The sequence below is a fragment of the Anas platyrhynchos genome, chromosome 1 (assembly GCF_047663525.1).
Source record: "Anas platyrhynchos isolate ZD024472 breed Pekin duck chromosome 1, IASCAAS_PekinDuck_T2T, whole genome shotgun sequence".
NCBI lineage: Eukaryota > Metazoa > Chordata > Aves > Anseriformes > Anatidae > Anas > Anas platyrhynchos.
The window spans coordinates 14760030-14779695 of NC_092587.1; the positions used below are offsets into that span (position 1 = coordinate 14760030).

At 42.8% G+C, this 19666-nt stretch overlaps 1 protein-coding gene across 3 annotated transcripts in view; it reads left to right on the forward strand.

Moving 5' to 3' along the window:
- Positions 1-7102: 7102 nt before the first annotated feature.
- Positions 7103-19666, forward strand: part of PIK3CG (phosphatidylinositol-4,5-bisphosphate 3-kinase catalytic subunit gamma) — a 36734-nt gene continuing 24170 nt past the window's right edge. The window contains exons 1-2 of one of the 3 annotated variants that reach the window (XM_072032638.1): positions 7103-7489; positions 13729-15744. In XM_072032638.1, the coding sequence (XP_071888739.1) occupies positions 13741-15744 (2004 nt within the window). In that variant the 5' untranslated portion in view covers positions 7103-7489; positions 13729-13740. Of the gene's footprint in view, positions 7490-7550; positions 7779-12297; positions 12476-13728; positions 15745-19666 lie in introns of those variants that run through there. The other 2 variants (XM_072032622.1, XM_072032631.1) reach the window with 2 other exon arrangements.

Here is a 19666-nt window from a genome sequence, read left to right on the forward strand (position 1 = left end):
GGTAGTGCCAAGTCCCTTTGAAATGACTGCCAACACAATACTGCCACTGTCACACATGCACCATGTGCGCACAAAAACAGACCATTTATTTATTTTCTGTGCATCGACTATGAATTACTTAAACAATGTTCTTGTTAGTTGAGGACAGCTTGTAGAGTCCAGTGGCCTTCATAACATTTTGTCTGCCATAGGTTTCAGACAGGTTAGTTCGTGGTACTCATCTGACAATTGGAGCAGTGGAGACATTTTGTAAGCTAAATCTGGGATTTCAGATCAACCAGCTTTTGACATGCCTTCTTTCATAGCAGATGGACACAGCCCTGAGCATCTTGTTGCTAGATCTAAGTGGCACTCAGAGACTTAAACAAGCTCAGCAAACCCTGTTCTTTACTTTGCAGCAAACACAAGCATCTCATGTATTGAGCACACCACAGGCCATGGTCTTCTGGGCTGCTCCTCCTCATTAAGACTCTCCTGGATCCACACCCTCAATTCCTAAACTCCCATAAAAACCTTTTCAAAGATCCCTTTCATCTGCAGACACTATGCCATCTATTACTTGAAACAGAGGCAAAAATAAAGATGAACCAAAGTGTGGTTCCATCTCCAGAGCTCAGCCTGTCAAGATACAGGTCATTAGACACTTCTGGGGTTTGCTTTCTGAGGTGCTGAAAGCCTGAGAGGCCCCATCTTCTGTGCAGGCACTGACATTCAAGAGATCACACAGTGCTGTGCCAGCAGATCTCCCTTCCTCAGGGCAGCTCCAAGGTACTGATCCCAATTCTCACCATCCTTATCAAGGACATGCTTCCCACCACATCTGCAGTGCAATCCCAGAACTTCTGTGTCTAAGACCAACTCAGCTAAGTGAGCTTCTGTGGCCCGTCAGGGGAATAGCCTCTTCTCAAGAGATTATCAAAATATAGCCCTCAAACTCACTCATTCATTCAGGGTTCATCCAATCGGGTTATTCATTAAGTTTGTTCATTAGGTTCATCCCTAATACCAATCACTCCTCAGTGAAGGAAGGTCATTCCTGGTAGAATGGCCTTTCCTAGATGGAAGCATCCTCCTCCAGGCATAGCAGAGATTCACCTTCCACCCATCTACTTTCTTCTTTTTAATGGAATCCAAGAAGAGTCCAAGGACTATCTGGAGTATTTTGGATCATCTGAGACCACTGAAGGAGCGCCCGTGTGTATCTTCCCATGTGTACCTCATATATATATCTTTATTGTCCACCTACCTGACTCTTTTGGGGTACTGAGGTATACTGTGGAAACACTGCAGCATCTGGTCTGTCTAGTGTTCAGTCACCTCTTCGACATGGAAAATTATATCATCTCAGCCAAAGCATTTTGTTATTGGAGGTACACAGGAAGAATACTGGGAAAGAGCATCAGCTTCACAGGGAAGAACAATTGCTTCCTGCTGGGATGAAACACAAGGCTCCTGTATGTCTGCCTCATTATGTGAATTTAGGAGGACTTCCTGTAGCTTCTGAAATGCATCAGAGAGACTCTGAACGTTGTTCAGGAGATGAATATTGTGGGCTATGTCTCTTCAGTAGTTGATAGACAACCAGATGAACTACCGTGAAGAGATCCGACTCCATGCCCTTCCTGTTTATAGCCACAGAGCTGCACACAGGCAAGCTGGCCTGACAAAGCCTGGGGGTACACTAGTCTGAATAATGTACTTGGGATCATCATGCCCTGCATGCTCTGGAAAGCATGTTCTGGCCACCTGCTAAATTTTAAGGGCAAAAAATAAAAAACATTAAAAATTTGTATCACACACCTAACTAGCTAATACATGATGTGGTGTGGCTGCAGCTGAGCCATGGAGCAGAGACAGATAGTGTTACATTCCCCTGGTGTTTAGGGTTGCAGAACTGCAGTTCAAAGGAAAATAGGGCACGGTTGTCTTTCCTGCAGAGCTGGGGCATAAGAAACATGTGGTGTGAAGAGCAGGCTCTGACCAGGACTTTGATTACTGCCTTCCAAGATGGACCAGGACAGTCCCACACAAACTGTGCTGAGGTACCAAGTCCTCCCCCACTGAACAGCTCAGGCTTCATGCTGCAAAAAGGAAAAGACTAAAGAAGTTTCACAAAAGCATGCTGGAGAACCCTGGCTCTCAACTATAGGTAGGAAAGTATGGGACATGTATTTCATAGGTAATGCAATATTTGTGACGGTAACTCGAGGAATCCTAAAATACACACGATGTCTGGCAGTATCAGCTGTTTTACTTGGGTGATGCTCCCATGTGTCTCTAGCCCTCACAGACACACTCAATGCATGACTGTCTATACAAGACAGATTGCCATGTGATGAAGTATGAATATGAACCCACAGCATAACACTGCCCTCTTTTGAGCATAAGGGTTGACCCTTCCCATCCTACTGGTTCTCTACTTTTTTACCTTTTCATTTCTATGAAGCACATACGTAAAGTTCCAGGTCTGAATCTGGCTTTTTATTAACTTTAGTTATGCTAGTCTGTCTGTCAAGACTTTGACTTGTCTGTAAAGAAAGAAGCTCTGTATTCCAGTGTGAGGCTAGGTATTTGTTTACCAAAGTGCCTCACTGCGATGAGGTACTGTCTCCTGCATGTGGAGTGCTGCAGATGCAACCACAGCACCCAAACAGGATTCCCAGCCTCCTCATAAAAGAAACAGATCTGCCCACACACACGGGACTCAGCACTTTGGAACTAAATCCTCATCTCTGGTCCGGAATAACCCAAATGTGGTGATCTTCTGGGCAGTCTGCTAAGGCCATCTGCTAGGGCTTTTGGAGAAGGTTAAGGGTATGTTTCCAGAAAAGATGAGGCTTGGAAAGAGCTTTCTTTGTTGCTGATTCTGTATCCAACTAAACTGTGAGGACCAAATATATTCCTACGTGAATGTCTTTTTAGTACTCCCGAGTTTTATGACAGCAGATCAATTAGCCAGCAGGGTGCCTAGAACTCCTGTAAGAAACACTTGTGTAAAGGATATGTTATTTAAATACACAGAAGGATGCAATGAGACAATTTAAAAGGAAAGCATTTTACATTGCTCATTTACAACAACAGAAATACATAAATCCTCTGATAAAAGTCTCCCATCACATAATGCCTATGTAATTCGAACACATTTACTCCCTCACAGACAGAAGAATGCACCAACAAATAAGCATGGAGCAGAGCAAATTTTCAGATATTAAGAGTAATAAATATGGAGACAGTAGGATAATGGCCAGTGAGAATAGCAATGCAGTTGAGAGCTGACGCAGAGAAGCTTCGCACTGCAACCTATGGGCAGCCAATTAGGCTCATTATGTTTGGTGAGAGTGAGTTTCAGAGACTGAGCAAATGCTATCCGTACCTTATATTTAGGAGTACTTAATATAATGCTCTCTATTAGACTAGAAGCCTCATTAAAGTGTGCACTCCTTTACATTTCTATTTCTGTCCTCTTTCATTTCCTCTGCCAGGTCCCAGATGATGCAATGTTGCATCACCACCTAACACTGAGACCTCTGACAGCAGCCGCAAACTCCTTGTGAGTTTACCCACCTCTTATGAATAAACAGTGGTCTTAAAGGATCTGCTTACACACACTGTGGTGCCATGAGGAATAACATTGCTGTCTGACAAACCCACGCAGACATGGAGAGAGATAAAATATGTATTCAAGCCAGTGAGAGGTATTACGTGAGTTTTACATCTCAACTGCTGTGTGTATGTAACTTTCAGAGGTACAGGGAGGAAACAGCTTGTACTCCCACCCCTGTGCTTTAAATACCTTTTCTGAAGGGCAAGAACCTAAATCAGTAAAATGGGAGACAAAGCCTTCAGCAGATGTATCTCGGAAGCCTTCTGAACACCTGCTGCTTCCTGTTTTGAAAGCTTGAGGTGTTTGAAATGAGGGATTTTAGGCAGAATCTAGATCGGCAGGAGCACAGACCTAGCACAAGAAAAGGAAGGAGCAGGCATTTCTTGGAGGAGAAGGGACTAGAGATGGACAAGACTCGTCTTTTCCTCATTTGAGCTTTCCTGCCTCTGCTTTGAGGTTCACAGAGGCCGTTCTCAACCAGGCCACAGGGTTACATTCAACAGATCTTGAAAGATTTACAGAGGATGTAACTGCCTGTTAGCATCCCTTCGGAGAGGGGTTCTGCAGCAAGAGCACAACCTTCATTTGCTCTTCTTCTGGATCCCACCACTCTCCCCCAGAGTCTTTTACAGTTTTTATGCCAGTTCTCATTCACTGCTTCAGGAAGCAGCACTCTACTGCTTCCCCAAGCAGTGAATGAGAACTGGCATAAAAAGAGAGAAGTTGCCTTTCCCTTCCCATGAAATAAACTTGTGAGGGGTAGACAGAACTGCAGGCTACACTTAGCTGTCAGCTCCAGCCATTACATGAGCAGCCACCATACCCAGAACACGATGCAAAAGCCAAAGAAAGTCCAGCTCACTCCTCTGCTTGTTGCAAAGTTATAGCAAGAACAAAAAACTTACTTTTGATACCAAAGTTAACATATGATCTTGCATAAGGACAAAGCAACTACAATGAAGTTAACAGAGCTGATCGGATATTTACATGACCAGTTTTCAGGGCAGAGCTGTAAAATAAAGACATTTTGTCAATTTATTTTCAATCCTGAACTGAATGCATCATAAAGTGTTTATGACTCACTTAGAAAACTCCAATTTATAAATTCTGCAAGAAAGGAGAAAGCTACCAACCATTGTCCAGAGAAGCTGTGGCTGCCTCATGCCTGGAAATGTTCAAGGCCAGGCTGGATGAGGCTTTGGGCATCCTGGTCTGGTGGGAGGTGTCCCTGCCCATGGCAGGGGGCTTGGAATGAGATGTTCTTTAAGGTCCCTTCCATCCCAAACCATTCTGTGATTCTATCATAAAGCACAACGTATCACACAATGTTTTTTTCAATGTGCTTTACATAAGGAAGCAATTACAAAAGTGAGTGGAGCTATTGCTGGCATGAGGTGACCAGGCTCTGGCTTTATTGGTGTTGGACCTATAAAGTTTCTGCAATTAAAATTGTTTCTCTGATAGCAATATAGGAACAAAAAAATAATAAAAGCACAAACTATTATATACTGTTCCGTAAACTGCAATGAACCCAGTCTGTCAATGACAATAGAACATTCACACCAATTTCCAACATATGTTGGTACATAAAGTTGTTTCTGAGCATTTAATGGGTCTGTTATTCTTTATCTCAGTTCTCCATGAAGCAACATAAAAACTGATGTTTGACTGTGCAGAGGACACAAAAGATACCATCTTACATTTTTCCAGCCTCCAAAACTCCCATTAAAGATCATGACAGCAATTGCTTGTCATATTTTTATTACAGCTGAAAGATAAAGGAAATAATTGCATTTTGACTGCACCCCACAAGATTATATTAGCAAAATGATTGCTTCTTTGCATGACTAATTTTGATTAAATCAGCTTCATTTAAATACCAAATTGTATTCTTCACCTTCCTTCATTAAGCTATGGTATTCCTGAATGTTTAGAGCTCCATTTTTATATGGTGAAATGTGCATTTCAATGTATTGTGCAGACTGCTGTTGACTGAAAAAAATAGAAAGTGATAGATTATGGAAACGGATTAAAGTCACTTTTGAAAACCAACAGGATAAAATAATGTTAAAATATATATTTCTAACACCTATGCAACCTATAAAGAGAGCACGCTTGGTAACAGGAAAGCCTGTACTTGCCACAAAGGGCAATAAATAAGTGGGCAGAATATACAGGAGCTGAAAATTAAATGAAAAAAAATAATAATAATTGATTAAGCTACTGAATCCTGAAATGACAAAGATTTTCAGTTTTTCTGTAACACCTTACAAAATATTTTACCTCCTTTTCTCAAATAGTGTCTAGAAAATAATTTATTCTTTCATTGCAAATAGTATTATGTTGATTTATAGCTATTTAAAAATATTTTATACAATTCTGGCTGAAGTGACACATGAAACATGTCATTTGCTCAGGCTGTAAATTATTCCCTCTGTATTTGCCTTTTGACAAATGAAGGTCTTTTTTATTCATCTGCTCAAATCTCCATATGTTTGTGCATCCCCAAATAAAGTCCATGGATTTTAACAGGATTAGTAGCCAAACTGGCTGTATTTCTGTTCCTGCAGTGATCCATCTGGGGACCCAGCCAACAACAACAAAAAAGAGGCTTCCTATTTGATAAGGTTTTCTAATCTATTTTAAAGCATTCAGTAATACACGTGCTGTGCAAAGCTGAACTTCTCTGACCAATATTACCAACTGTATCAGACAAAAACAAGCACAAAGTCAGTGAATCTTCACCACGTTTCCCCTGTGCTGCAGGCACATCATGTGAAGGTTGTTAAAGGCTTTCATTTTGCTTCCACCTTTGTAAAAAGGGAACTTGAAGCCGTACATAGTTACACTTTCATTTAGCCACTGCTCAGTGTAACACATTAATTTTGAAACTCCGTGTTTATACTATCGTTTCTGAATTACTTTCTGCTTCAGGCTGGTATTACAACTCTTAGCATTGTCATGCAGATGATTTTTTAAGTCAAAAGAACTCCACTGTTATAATGACAATTATCCAAACTTTTACAATAGCATCTGTATGAGGAATACACAGGAACACACCAGTTACTCTCTTCTGATATTTTTCGCTCTATGGAGGTTAACACAGAGCACATAGAGCATTCAGATTCCCTTTTATAGTCTGTGTGGAAACCTATGATCTTGTCAAGCACTCCCTGAAGACGTCACCTTCTGTCAGCACGTCGTTCAGGGCAAGCATGTGGGCTCCTTGCCACACGGGGGTTCACCTCTGAATCTCATTGCAAGATCAAGGTCAGAAAAGGTCTGGGTACAATCACTGAGATAACTTTGTTACCCGTTTCAAAACAGAGGTGAGGAGATACAAATACTCAGCTCCTTCCAGAGCGGAGCAGGCAGCAGCCCAGGGAGTGAATGGGTTGTAGCGGGGTGCTGTTTGTTTGGGTTGGAAGCAGAGGGTTTGTTATGCCTGTGCTACAATTTGAGTCTTGGCTCTGGAAGGCGGATGAATTAATGCTCCTGCTGCGGGCAGCCTTGGCAGGGCCGTAGCGGGAGGACTGCGGTGTCCAGCTCAGAGCAGCGCCTTCCAAAACCCATGCGGCCCCTTTGGCAGGAGCCCAGGGGCAGGCTACGGGAATCACCAGGGGGCTGAGGAACACGACCAAAAGGCAGAGAGGCAGGGCTGCGGGGCCTGGAGATGCCAGGCCAGCAGGACAGCAAGAATCCAGCGCCTTCAAACCAAAAGTAGATGGAAGAAAAAAAATAGGGTTAGGAGAAGTAAGAGGCTAATCCTGCACAAGTAGACATCTCATCAGCCAGCATGAAAGCCCTTCCAGAGGAGAAGGCCACGGAGCCCTGGAGCAGCCCACCATCAGCAGGGCTGTTCGGGGACAGCCCGGGCAGGTCCCGGTAAGGACCAAGCTGGTCCTCGGCTCGCTGGGACGGGACGGGACGGGACGGGACGGGACGGGGACCCCGCAGCGCCCGGGGCTGAAGCTGAGGCTGAAGCTGAGGAGGCCGGGGCCGGGCCGAGCGGGGCGGGGAGGCCCCAGCGCCGGTTCCCTCTCCGTGTGATTGGCGGCGGCTGCGGAGCTGCCTCCCGCCGGCCATGGAGCCTCCCGCCCGGCCCCCGGCCCGCTCCGCTCCCCGCTGAGACCGAGGCACCTGCGCGGAGCCGGGCCGCGGCCCCGCCGCTGCGGTGAGTAGCTGCGGCCCGGGGGGCGCCGCTGGACCCTACCCCGGGCCGGCCCAAGCCCTGCCCTGCCGAGCCTCGCAGGGCACCGGCGGGGGCTCGGTGCTCCGCGGCCCGGCCCTGCCCGGCCCCTGGAGGTGGCAGCGCTGGGGTTTGGAGGCGCCCCCCCCTTCCCCGGGGCGCACGGCGGTGGCCGCCATCTCAGGGCGGGGGACGCGCTCCGCACGGGGCTGGGGGGAAGGCTGGAGGCAGGGGGTGCTGCAAGCGGCTGGAGCAGGCTGTGCCCGCCGGGATTCGGATCCTGAGTCAGCTCTGCTGCTCCTCAGGAAATATCCGTATTGCCTCGTCTCGCAAGTTAGGGTTTCTCGTGCCCGCCTGGCTCGTGTAGACCGTACAATCTGCCCTGACCCCCCCAAAAATGGCTGCAGGCGTCGCTTAGGGCGTTGTGGAGTTGGATTTCAGTGTAAAAAATATCGGTAAAGATCGGTATTTGGGAAAAGGAGCGCAACTTTAAAGGATAGGCTGTATCCTAACAGTCACTGCAGGAGCCATAGCTGCGCTCTGTGTGTTTCCAGGCTCTGTGAAGCGCTGCTCTAAAGGTAGATCACCTGTCACGTACACAGCCAGAACTCTGCCAAACGCCCTGCCCAAAATTTTTGGAACCAGCTGGAAGGTTTTGTTTGATTTGGGGTATCTATCCCAAAGAGACACCTTTAGAAGAAACCAAAGTATGCAGAGGTTTGTGGTGAGGATAGGGGGGGTCCTGAAAATATTCACAGTCCTGGTAATATTGCAGTCTGCTCCGCTGCACAGCCTTCTGGCGGAGGTGTTGAGGTGTGTCTGCTGGGCAGGATACTTTCTGATGAAGAACACGGCTATATTGGTGAAGTTTACTTGCTAATGGGAACCTGCATTGTTTTAGTTCCCTTGAAAGTCAGTAGCTGCTAGCGGATTTGACAAAAGAACTAAGCAGAACAGTGTTCGTGGTTGTTTTCGTATTTAATGTATGAGTGTGTGTTGTCTGTGTAGTTTGGGACCGCATCATAATACATACATTAGGGAGATAAATTTTACTCTTATCTAGCAAATGCAAAGCAGTCTCCTACAGAACAATGCTGGCAAGCAGATGTAGTTTGTTACTTGGAAACCTTCGGGTCATGTCATTTGTGCTTGCTTTTTTCTGCATTTATCTCGAAAGCTAGCTTTATCTGAAAGAGTGAATGTAAATGGGTTATTATTATATTTGCATAACGTGTGCATGAGGTAATTCTTGCTCTGATAGTGCCTATTTTCTTGTAGCTTATATTGTCTGGGAAGGAGTTAACACTAACATGAAAAGACTAATTTAAAATATGTTTTTCACATGGTGAATTAAACCAGAAGCAGAAACTAGTAAGAAAAAAAAAATCATTATAATAACTAGTAAAGAATAAACTAGTAAAAATCAAACACAATCTATTGATTTTTTTACACTTGTTTTGGCAGCAGAATGTATGAAGTAACCACGATAATACCACATTGTCTTTTTAAAGCACCTTTCAACCAGTGTTCTCAAATCACTTCACAAGTTTACTCATGAATTTATCTCCTAATCCCGCTGTGAATGTTTCAGTCCCTGTTACCCTTACCAGTGCTGGTTCCATTCCCCTCCCTTCTTTTCCCTTCCTTGCCCTGCCACTCCTGCAAGTGTTGAGTAAGATCAAGGAACTGATCCAGCTGAAAGTTAACCAATTTTTTCTGTTGCTGCTGTGATCAGTTTGCTGAGCTGAGTGGTTAGATAGGACCATGATGGGAGATGAAGGTGAGCATGTTTGCTTTTCTTTGTTGCCTTTTACAGGCCCATCTCCTCCTGCTCCATTGCACCCCATCAGGATTCACAAGCCAGTGGTGGGACACTTCTCCTGATACAGGGAAATTCAAAATTGCTGAGGCTTGCAAGAATTAGAAAAACAAGGGTTGATTTTTTAAATTTTTTTCGTGGTGGTGTTGCAATAGGCATATGCAAAAGTCAATACTGGAAGTAATGCTTTGGCACAACAAAGGTTTTGGGAAGTTATTTTAAAAGATTTTCAGTTATAAATGTTTTCCGATGTATATGAATGAGGAAATGCGTTTGGGCCTTGCCCACACATGGATTAGCAAGAAATGGGTACAATTTTGGCATCACTGTAAGAGTGGGGACACTTTTCTGTCTGTCATGGCAGAGACAGAGGTTAGAGATGGTCACCAGTCTGACAGGGGCAGAGGTTAGAGATGGTCATTGGTCCAAAAACTGCTTCTGAAGCTCATGAAGAGGGCTCAGAGCTGAACTGGGAATGGAGTTGGAAGTCTAGATTGGACTAGACATGGTAAATGAACGTGGGAGAAGAGCATCTTGTATGGGCAGTTGCACAAGCATCACACATTTTGCATTGTAGCTAATGCAGTTTGCTGGGGAATATCTGATTCTCCCACAGTATTGCTCTCCTGGACTTTTTAAGTGGATGAAAATGCCCAATAATTAGAGCAGTTGAGCAGCATGCAGGGTAATTCTCTGCTGCCTGAGGCAGAGGTGCTTCATTTGAAAGCATCTTGGTAGTCATGATCAATGGAGAAGAGCTATGACAGCTTAGGAGGAGATGGAATATATCTGTATATGGCTTTGAAAAGTTTATCCTTATGTGCATATCACGTGGTGGCAAAATTAGGACATTTTAAGCAGGCGTGCTGTCCTAAGTCTGGCAAAAAGCAATGAAACTGCAACGGGTCCAGGTTTACCTGAAAGGTCAGCATGGGGACTGCTGGAATGAGGGGTATTTGTGAGAAAACTACGTTGCCGGTCGGCATGAAAAGTCACACTGCTGATAGCTTATGCTTAAATGGAGAAACCTACATGAAATTCCTGACTATATTATGGGTTTTAGATATTATGCTTCAAAATACAGACTCTGCAAGAGTGCTGCAAAGTCAGGGAATGTCAAAACATAGGTTTTGCCAACACATTTCCCCCTTCAACATTGCTCCATTTCTTTTCCTACTCCTCCAGCTCCTTTTCCTTTGCATTTCATACTGGCTGCTCCTTCTCCTCCACCATCCTGGGTGCTGCTGTTGAGGCTGAAGGGTGAGTGCTCAAGTTTTCCAGCACCATGCACGTTTTTTCAGTGGGGAGGAAAGTTGTGTGCAGTGCTGGGATCCTGCAGAGGCTGCAGCTGATGAGAGCTGATGGGCTGCACGTGTCCAAATGATGAGTTGTGGAGATGTTGTTGCCAGAACTGCTAGATCTCGTGGCAGTGGCAAAATGTCCAGGGCACCTTCACAAATTCCTTGAGAAATTTCAAAGACTGACTCTAAAAGCTAAAGGTAGCTGGGACAGGGTGTGTTTTCCCTGAACTTGCTTCCAGAAATATTGTAGAAAAGAAAATATAATCTGTAAAAAGAAATCAGTCTTAATTGCCAAGCAAAACAGTGCTAGGAGTAAGAAGAGTTATGTACTTTGGAGAATATTTTCCTTTCTTAACCTTGGCAAAGTGCTAATATCAGAGGTTGTGCATGGCACGTTAGAGGCAGTAAGAGGCTATCAGATACTTTTTTTGCCAATACAGGGGGAGTTGTATTTTTTTTTTCTTTTTCTTTTTAGTAAAGGCGGTGTCTAATGAGATAAAAAGAAAGTGTATCTTAAAAAAAAAAAAAAAAAGACACCATCACTTCACTGTTGCTAAAATACCTTTCAGTTGTCTTATATTTTTTTCTTTTTCTTAAAGTCATCATTTCTGTAGCATGCATTTACTTACTGCTCTTCAAAATTGTCAGTATTTCCCTGGAAAAATCACAGGAAAAAGGGTAAGATTAGAGTTTTTTCTGTCTTTCCTTTCTGATTTGTAAATACTTTCCCAAATCCTTTCCTTTAGGGATTATTTTTGGCAAAGGAACAGCTCTTCAGGTTGCAGTTCATCACAAGAATTAAGGCTGAAAGTCCATAATTTAAATTCTTTCCAAATCTTAAGTCATTGTTTCCAATGGGTTTCACCGGGTGTTTGTAATCATAACCGGGTGAATTAAAGCACGAGGAGGGAGATTGCCCAGTGGTTCTGTCAGTGAGGCTGCCATGCAAGGTCCTTGGAATATACCAACTCCACGTGATGTTTGTACAAAGATTGGCTTAAAAAACTGTAAATAATTTAAGTTGGGAGTCCTCAAAGGGCTACCTCCATGCAAATAAAAATAAGGAAACGTTGCAAATTGCTTTATTTTACCTAGTATGATTTATTCCACTCTTGTAATGTAGTTAGGTTCCCTAAAATATATTTTATCCTCACAGTATTTTAAAGAAGTTTTATTTAGATTCATCAGTTTTACCACCCACATTATTTTTAGCAGTCTGTGCCCGTGCTAAAGACAGGCTGTAAGCGTGTCTTGTATGCATGTGTGTTAAAATTAAATTGCTGTACGGCAAATGTATTTTTACTGTTGTAACAGGAAAAGCATTCTGACTTTTTTAAAAAATGAGCAATCGTATGTATAATCAACTTGGTTAAAACTTCCTTCCTGGTAAGTGCAGCACTTCCTTTGCATCTGGATAGGAGGGCGAGCAAGAAAAGCAGAACAGCTTAAACAAAGAATTTGTTGTGTGAATGATCTTCCTTTAAAAAAAAAAAAAAAAAAGGAACTTCAGAAATTAAACAAATGAGTCGTCTTCAGCAATTCAGCCTTTCTTTGATAAGCAGGTAATATTTCCTTGTGTTTTGTTAGTGATAAAGGTGGTGTCCACAGTTGTTTGCTTTCCGGGACTTGAAAAAATAATTTTCATTAGCACGTTATATTGTTTCAGTTTAAGATATTTTTATCTTGTTCTGTTATCTGCTAGGGCATCGTTACGATGGCGTTTGAGTTCTTGCAGCAGTTAGAGGAAGGTTTTTTTGTAAAAAACATCTGAAAAAGATGTTCATGTATCGCTGTAACTTAACTTTACTCAGCTCGTGTGAGTGCATCCGACCAACGCCGCCTTCCTCTCCCGGACTCTTGGTGAATAACTTCCACTTTAATATTGATTAATGGAGATTAACGGCAAACATTTTTTATTTACTGAAAGCCAACACGGTAAACTACTGACATTCAAAATTGTTTTACAGCTGCTTTAGGTGTGATGGGATGTATAGGGTAATGAAATGTCATAGAACCATAGAATGGGGTGAGTTGGAAAGCACCTTAAAATCATCTAGTTCCAACCCCCAATTTAGGTGTTTTTTCTTCTGTAACAATGTAATAGCTTATACTGGAAGTCCTGGCTTTTAAAATGGTTGGGTGTTACCAGTCTGGTGAATTGATTTATTTTTAAAAAGCACATCGAAGGACGCTAGGTGTAAATTCAGATACATATTAAACAATTGTCTCAAGAACTAGACTTTTGAACCTTAAGGGATTTTTTGGGGTGTAAGTCCTTATTCCTCATTACTAAGAAGAGAGGCAGAGGAAAATGGGAGTAGGCTCACTTCTGTCCAGTCTGCAAATTAAGTCCTTGTTTTGTTCATTTCAGCCTTTCCTAGAGCTTGGTAGGACAGTGTTGTGCTCATAGTGTGTCTTTTGATTTCTATGAAAATCCACTTATGTTAATACCAACAACATCAAAACAGAAGAAGCAGCAGAAGAATCAATTTGATTAAAGAGAAGCAAAAGCAAGTCAGTATGGCAGAAATATACAGTCAGACCACTTAGTGAAATCTGGAAAGGCTGTTTAAAAACTCTTTTTTAATTACTTAATCATTGGGGTTTTTTGTTATATTTGGTTTTCGATTGAATACATTACATCTGGAGTGGTTTATATAAATCAAATTTTTATGGCCAGAAATTAAGGGGAAGAGGAAATCTAAAAAACACATAGCAGGGTTCGGACTGGCCTGTGATTTTAATTACGAAGAATTAAAAAAAGTAAAGTAAAATCTAGATGAGAAAATAACCGAATATTTCTATGTTTTGCTAGATTTCTTCTGGCATGGAGCTGGGGGATTATGAACAGCCTGTTGTTATGAGAGAGGAAAACAAACGAAGGAGGAGAAGAATGAAACCTTACTGTACATCGAGTAATTTGTCCTCAATGGAACTGATAGCCATTGAGTTCATTTTACCTACAAGCAACAAACATACTAAAATACCGGAAATGATGTTACTCGAAATAGCTGGAAACTGTACAGTCGAGCAAATGAAAGCACAGATTTGGATGCGTGCAATAGAGATGAGCCAAACCACAGACTTCTACCAGGCATTCACCCCGGATCAGTTCATTCTCCAGTATCAGAAGAAGGGGCAGTGGTATGAAATTTATGATAAGCATCAAGTATTACAGACCTTAGACTGCATACTGTACTGGAAAGTGTTACAGAAGAAGGTAGGCAAGATATACGTTGTCCAGAAACAAAAACCATCAGAGGAAGTTCAGGAATTTCAGCGGCAGCTTAACAATCTAATTGGTTATGATGTTACCGATGTGAGCAACGTGCATGATGATGAGCTAGAATTTACCCGCCGCAGATTAGTCACTCCACGAATGATAGAGGTAGCCTGTAGGGATCCTAAACTGTATGCGATGCACCCATGGACTACATCTAAGCCACTCCCAGAGTATTTGTTTAAGAAGATCACTAATAATAACATTTTCATAATCATACACAGAGGAACAACGAGCCAAAAAATTAAAGTGTCAATAGATGACACTCCAGATATGATTCTCCATAGCTTTTTCACAAAAATGGCGAAGAAGAAATCTTTGATGGATATTCCTGAAGACCACAGCGAATTGGATTTCGTTCTCAGGATTTGTGGCAGAGATGAGTACATTACTGGAGAGACACCGATCAAAGATTTTCACTGGATAAGACAATGCCTTAAGAATGGGGAGGAAATCCACCTGGTGTTAGACAACCCCCCCGACCCAAGCGAGGATGAGGTTCAGAAGGAGGAGTGGCCGTTGGTGGATGACTGTACAGGAGTTACAGGGTATCATGAACAATTGACAATAGACGGAAAAGATCACGAGAGGGTCTTCACTATCTCTTTGTGGGACTGTAACAGGAAATTTAGGGTGAAAATAATTGGCATTGACATCCCAGTTTTACCAAGAAATACTGATCTTACGGTGTTTGTTGAGGCTAACATTCAACACGGGCAACAGCTCCTTTCGCAGAGGAGGACTTCCTCGAAGCCTTTTACCGAGGAGGTTCTGTGGAACATCTGGCTGGAGTTTGATATCAAGATCAAGGATCTGCCTAAGGGAGCACTGCTGAATCTTCAGATATACTGTGGTAAAGCGCAGGGACTGTCCACAAAGACCAACCTTCAGTCTCATGACTCCCCCAACTCCGATTCGAAGTGCAAAACCCAGCTTCTCTATTATGTAAACCTTCTGCTGATAGATCACCGCTTCCTGCTACGAAGTGGGGAGTATGTGCTCCACATGTGGAAAATCCCGGGCAAGGGGGAAGAACAAGGAAGTATCAATGCAGACAAACTCACATCGGCAACTAATCCAGATAAAGAAAACTCCATGGCTATCTCGATCGTGCTGGACAAGTACTGTCACCCAATTGCCTTGCCCAAGCACAGGATAACATCTGACTCCCAAGGGGACAGGACTCGAGCTGAAATGCCCAACCAGCTTCGCAAACAACTTGAAGAGATCATCGCAACTGACCCACTTAACCCACTTTCTCCCGAGGACAAAGAACTGTTGTGGCACTTTAGATATGAAAGCATAAAGCACCCCAAGGCGTATCCTAAGCTGCTTAGCTCTGTCAAATGGGGACAACAAGAAACAGTGGCCAAAACGTACCAGTTGCTAGCTAAAAAGGAGGCGTGGGATCAAAGCACTTTAGATGTTGGACTCACAATGCAACTTCTGGACTGCAACTTTTCCGATGAAAATGTACGAGCAATGGCAGTTCAAAAACTGGAAAGTTTAGAAGATGATGACGTTCTTCATTATCTTCTGCAGCTTGTGCAGGTAAGGGGTATTTGCATTCTTGGTCTCTGGCTTCTGAGAATATTTGCATTACCACATAACCATTCCCATGCCTGCGAGTGGCCCTGGTTTTGAAGTCTTTGGTCTTTAATCAAAGCAGTGGTACTAACCAAATTAACCCAAAACATACCATCCACTTCCATCTTTTGTCTACATTATTATTTTTGTGGCACTGTTGCCTCGTATTTAAAACAGTGTGTTTTTCTGAAAATTGTCAACATTGGCATATGTTGGGCGCAAATCCCAACTGTGCTGTCTCTAACCCTGGTCACGTCAGGTCTGAATCCCACAGCACTGACAAACTGTTGATCAGCTTTACCAATTTCTAGAGAGAAAGGAAGCAAAAGCAGATGTTAACACAGCGAAGGCACAAATAAAAAAACAGGTTGGATTTTAGGTCAAGAATGACAGTGTAGTTACGTAATGTGTGGCAATGGTCTTGGTCCGTTAAGGGGGCTAAATTTATTTAGAAGGTTCTAAACAATTTTTACAGTAAATAAAAGGATGTTTTGTCTCCATACATAAAATTAATTCATTCTGGGAAGTTGCATGAAAAAAACTGTTTTTAGTGGAAATGAATCACTACTGTATTTATTTGCAGTGCTTTGTGTGCGATCTGCTAGATGAAATGCTTGGAAAGTTTATAGCAGTTATCCAAGCAAACTGGTCAGTTTGTTTTCCGCAAAGTGGTGCTGGAGCTGGGCAGGCTGTCAGCAGCGAAGCCGAGTCTGATGGCTGATGAAAGGTGCAACCCCACAGCCCTTCGTGGTAAACGCGTCCCCTGGAGCACGGCGACTCCGCAGGCTTCCCCGAGCTGACAGGTCTCTGGTTCGCATGGAAGGGCTGTCAGCCTGCAGAGCAGGAAATATATTTTATTTTTTTTTCAGAGAATCAGAGGACAGAATTGGCATTTAAAAAAAAAAAAGGAAATGCTGCAGCCTGGGAACCTGTGGGATGGGGCTTTTAATTTATGTGTGCTCCGAGAGAGCCCTGGTTACTGCGAAAATGCAGTTTGGTTTCCAGACTTTGCTGCACATCAGTAATGCTTTAAACAAGTCTTTTTAGCCTTGTCTTCGCTTGTCTGAAGATTAGGCTCCCCAGGCAGAATTTATGCACTTATGCATTAACCAAAGGAACCGCGGTGGTTACCTCATTGGACCTCCCACGGAGCTGCTGCTATAAATACGCTTGGCTGCAAGGTTTGCAGTCTACGTGTGGCTCAGCGATTTTATTCGCTTTTGTAGCCAAATGAGGGGTTTGGGATGGTGTTTGGTTGATATCAACGTGCCTAAGAGAAGGAGGGCGAAATAATCTTTTTTTTAATGTGTTTTTTAAATGATTTGCTTTCAGGAAATACAATTCTGGAGAGTTTTAAAGAGCATCTCTTTCTCTAACAGTAAATTAAATTAGTGTAGCATAAAGTCATAGTATTTTAACATTACAGTGCCATTTTCAGTAAGAAACGTATCATGAAATTAAAATACTGTCATCCCCAAGAGGGAAAAAATTACTAGTTCCCAACTTTCATCTCTCAGCTGCTCTCTCGTCTTTTCTTCCATAGCTAATTACAGAGCACAGGCCTTCAGCACCCTGCAGCAGAGCATTGATACCACAGCGTGTTTGAAAATCCACACTTTTCAGAGAATGAATGAATGTTAGGCATTCCTCTGCTCTGATAGACACATCCAAAATGTCTCTTCTGAGAACAGTCATCGCTTTCCACATGCGTGCCTTTGTGAAAGCTTTAAGGCTTATGTCACTGAGCACAGGATATTCCCATCCTACCTCCCAGCACAGCTAGAAATCGAATGTTTTATTTACCGACCAGCTTATCCCAGACAGAAGTAGCCATGCCCTAAATAAATCCACTGAACTCCCTGTAAAGGTCTGTGGTTCTCTGTGCAGTTGATGAAACGTGGTCAGGATAGTGAAAACACAGCAAAATCCATTGAAAAACAAACACCAACAAAAAAAAAGATTGAGCTGCTTGTATATAGCAGTGAGTAAAGGTTTTCTGTTGGTGAACGAACAAGGCGCTGACATGCAGGGACCTGATGAAGTGCCAGCAGACTTTTTTAGTGGCTACCTTTTATTATTGGTGTTCAAATGTTGATAATTGCCTCTGTGAAGAAAAAAGAAAAGTTAGACTGACAAAATAATTATTTCTAAAAAACAAGCATAATAAGGATACTCATAATACATGTTTTTAGTATTCTTTTATGTTAAAATACATTTGCAACTTGCGGAGGTCTTGTTTGGAAACAATGGCTGGTTGTTTGGCTGTGTTTCATTCTGAAGTTGTTTTTCAGGGATATGCAGTACAAACGTTCAGCAAAACATATACCGCAACAAGGTTTGTGATAGCCTGTCTTGGACCTGCAAGCAAATCCATTGAAATTTATGCAATAATCATTGCTTTTGGGTGCCTTGTTGCAGTGAAAAGAGTTTTTTTATTAAACAAAAACAAAAAAAAACCTCATAGCCATAGTCTCGCAGGCAAAGTAAAAGGTTGTATTTATCTTATAATCAATATATGCTTGTGAGCACCCATTATCTTTCCTAAATAAGATGTTATTGCTTAGGGAAATAAAACAGTATTGCAGAGATGGTCAAGACAGCTCTTGCAGAATTATGAGACTCTTGAAGGGCAAGTCTGGTGCTTGGCTTCCTTCAATGTCATTCAGCAGCTGGAAGGAACAAGGCTTCACAGCTTTTTATGGGTTGCTTCATTCTAGAGGGCTGACTGAAAAAGGTTGATTTTTTTTTTCTCTTGAATAAACCCGCAAGAGTATTTACATTTCAGAAATGGTGTTGATATTTTAATACTACTAATAAAAATACAGCTGCGTGCTGCGATACTTTTAAGAGCTCATAGGACCCTGTGACTGGTTTGATGAATTTTGTAGGCCTCTTGTGGTGCCTTGGTTGCTCCTTTGCAAGCTGTAGGGCAGAGTGGTCTTGAAAGAGCCATTATATTGTGTTGAATAGCTATCGCTAGAGGTTGGCATACTTTGATGCTTCTGAAAGCTGAGCATAGAGCACGCACCAGGCTCTCTGCACATCCCTTTGTCCTTAATCTCCCTGCTTCCTGGCTCGCTGTTTCCAGAACCTGACGCCATTCGCCAGCCACCTCTGTCCACGTGAGGGATTTTGTGACTGTTCAGAGATTGTTTGCTTCTTACTTCCCTTTTCATGTCACGGGATATACATGCCTACCTTTCTTCCCCATTAGCCTCAATCTGATCCTCCTTGGATCTCGGCTCCTTCAATCAACAGGAAAGAAGCTGCTGGAAAACCCACTTGAAGTGGACAAGTTCCCCACCACAGCCCAGTGCCTGAACATGTGACAGGCCTCTTTTCTTTTTTTGTAGACACTTGGTTGTTGTGGTGAGGGTGAGAATAACAGTTTAAAAAAATAATAATCCAGTCCTGACACTTCAAAAAAGTTGTTGACTTCTTGTTTCCACCCTGTGTTGGCAGCAGCATTGAAATATCTGCGGGCTTGGGTGGAAGGGAGTGGCTGTTGGAAGAGAAAAAAGGTCTGTGCTCATGGAGTCATTAAGAAAAAAAAGCTCTGGTGAAGTCTTCCTCTTAGTTGTACTCCATCAGAATAGGGCATGTATCAGAGCCTTCCTTCCATTTGGGGTTCGTTAGGGGCTGAAGGGCAGAGAGCCTGAGATCAGGTGCACTGAAAAGCTGCTCCTCCATCCTCTGCTGCTGCTGTTAGTACTGGGGATCACAGCCACAAACCCTGGTGCCTGAGTCCTGAGGTGGTAGATTTAGTCAAAAAATGGTGCTTCCAAATTAAAATTTAATTAAAAAATGATTACAAACACATAATTTCATTCGGCAATAATCTTTTCAAGCATTCCCTGTGTCAGGCAGACTGCAGACTGTTCTCATT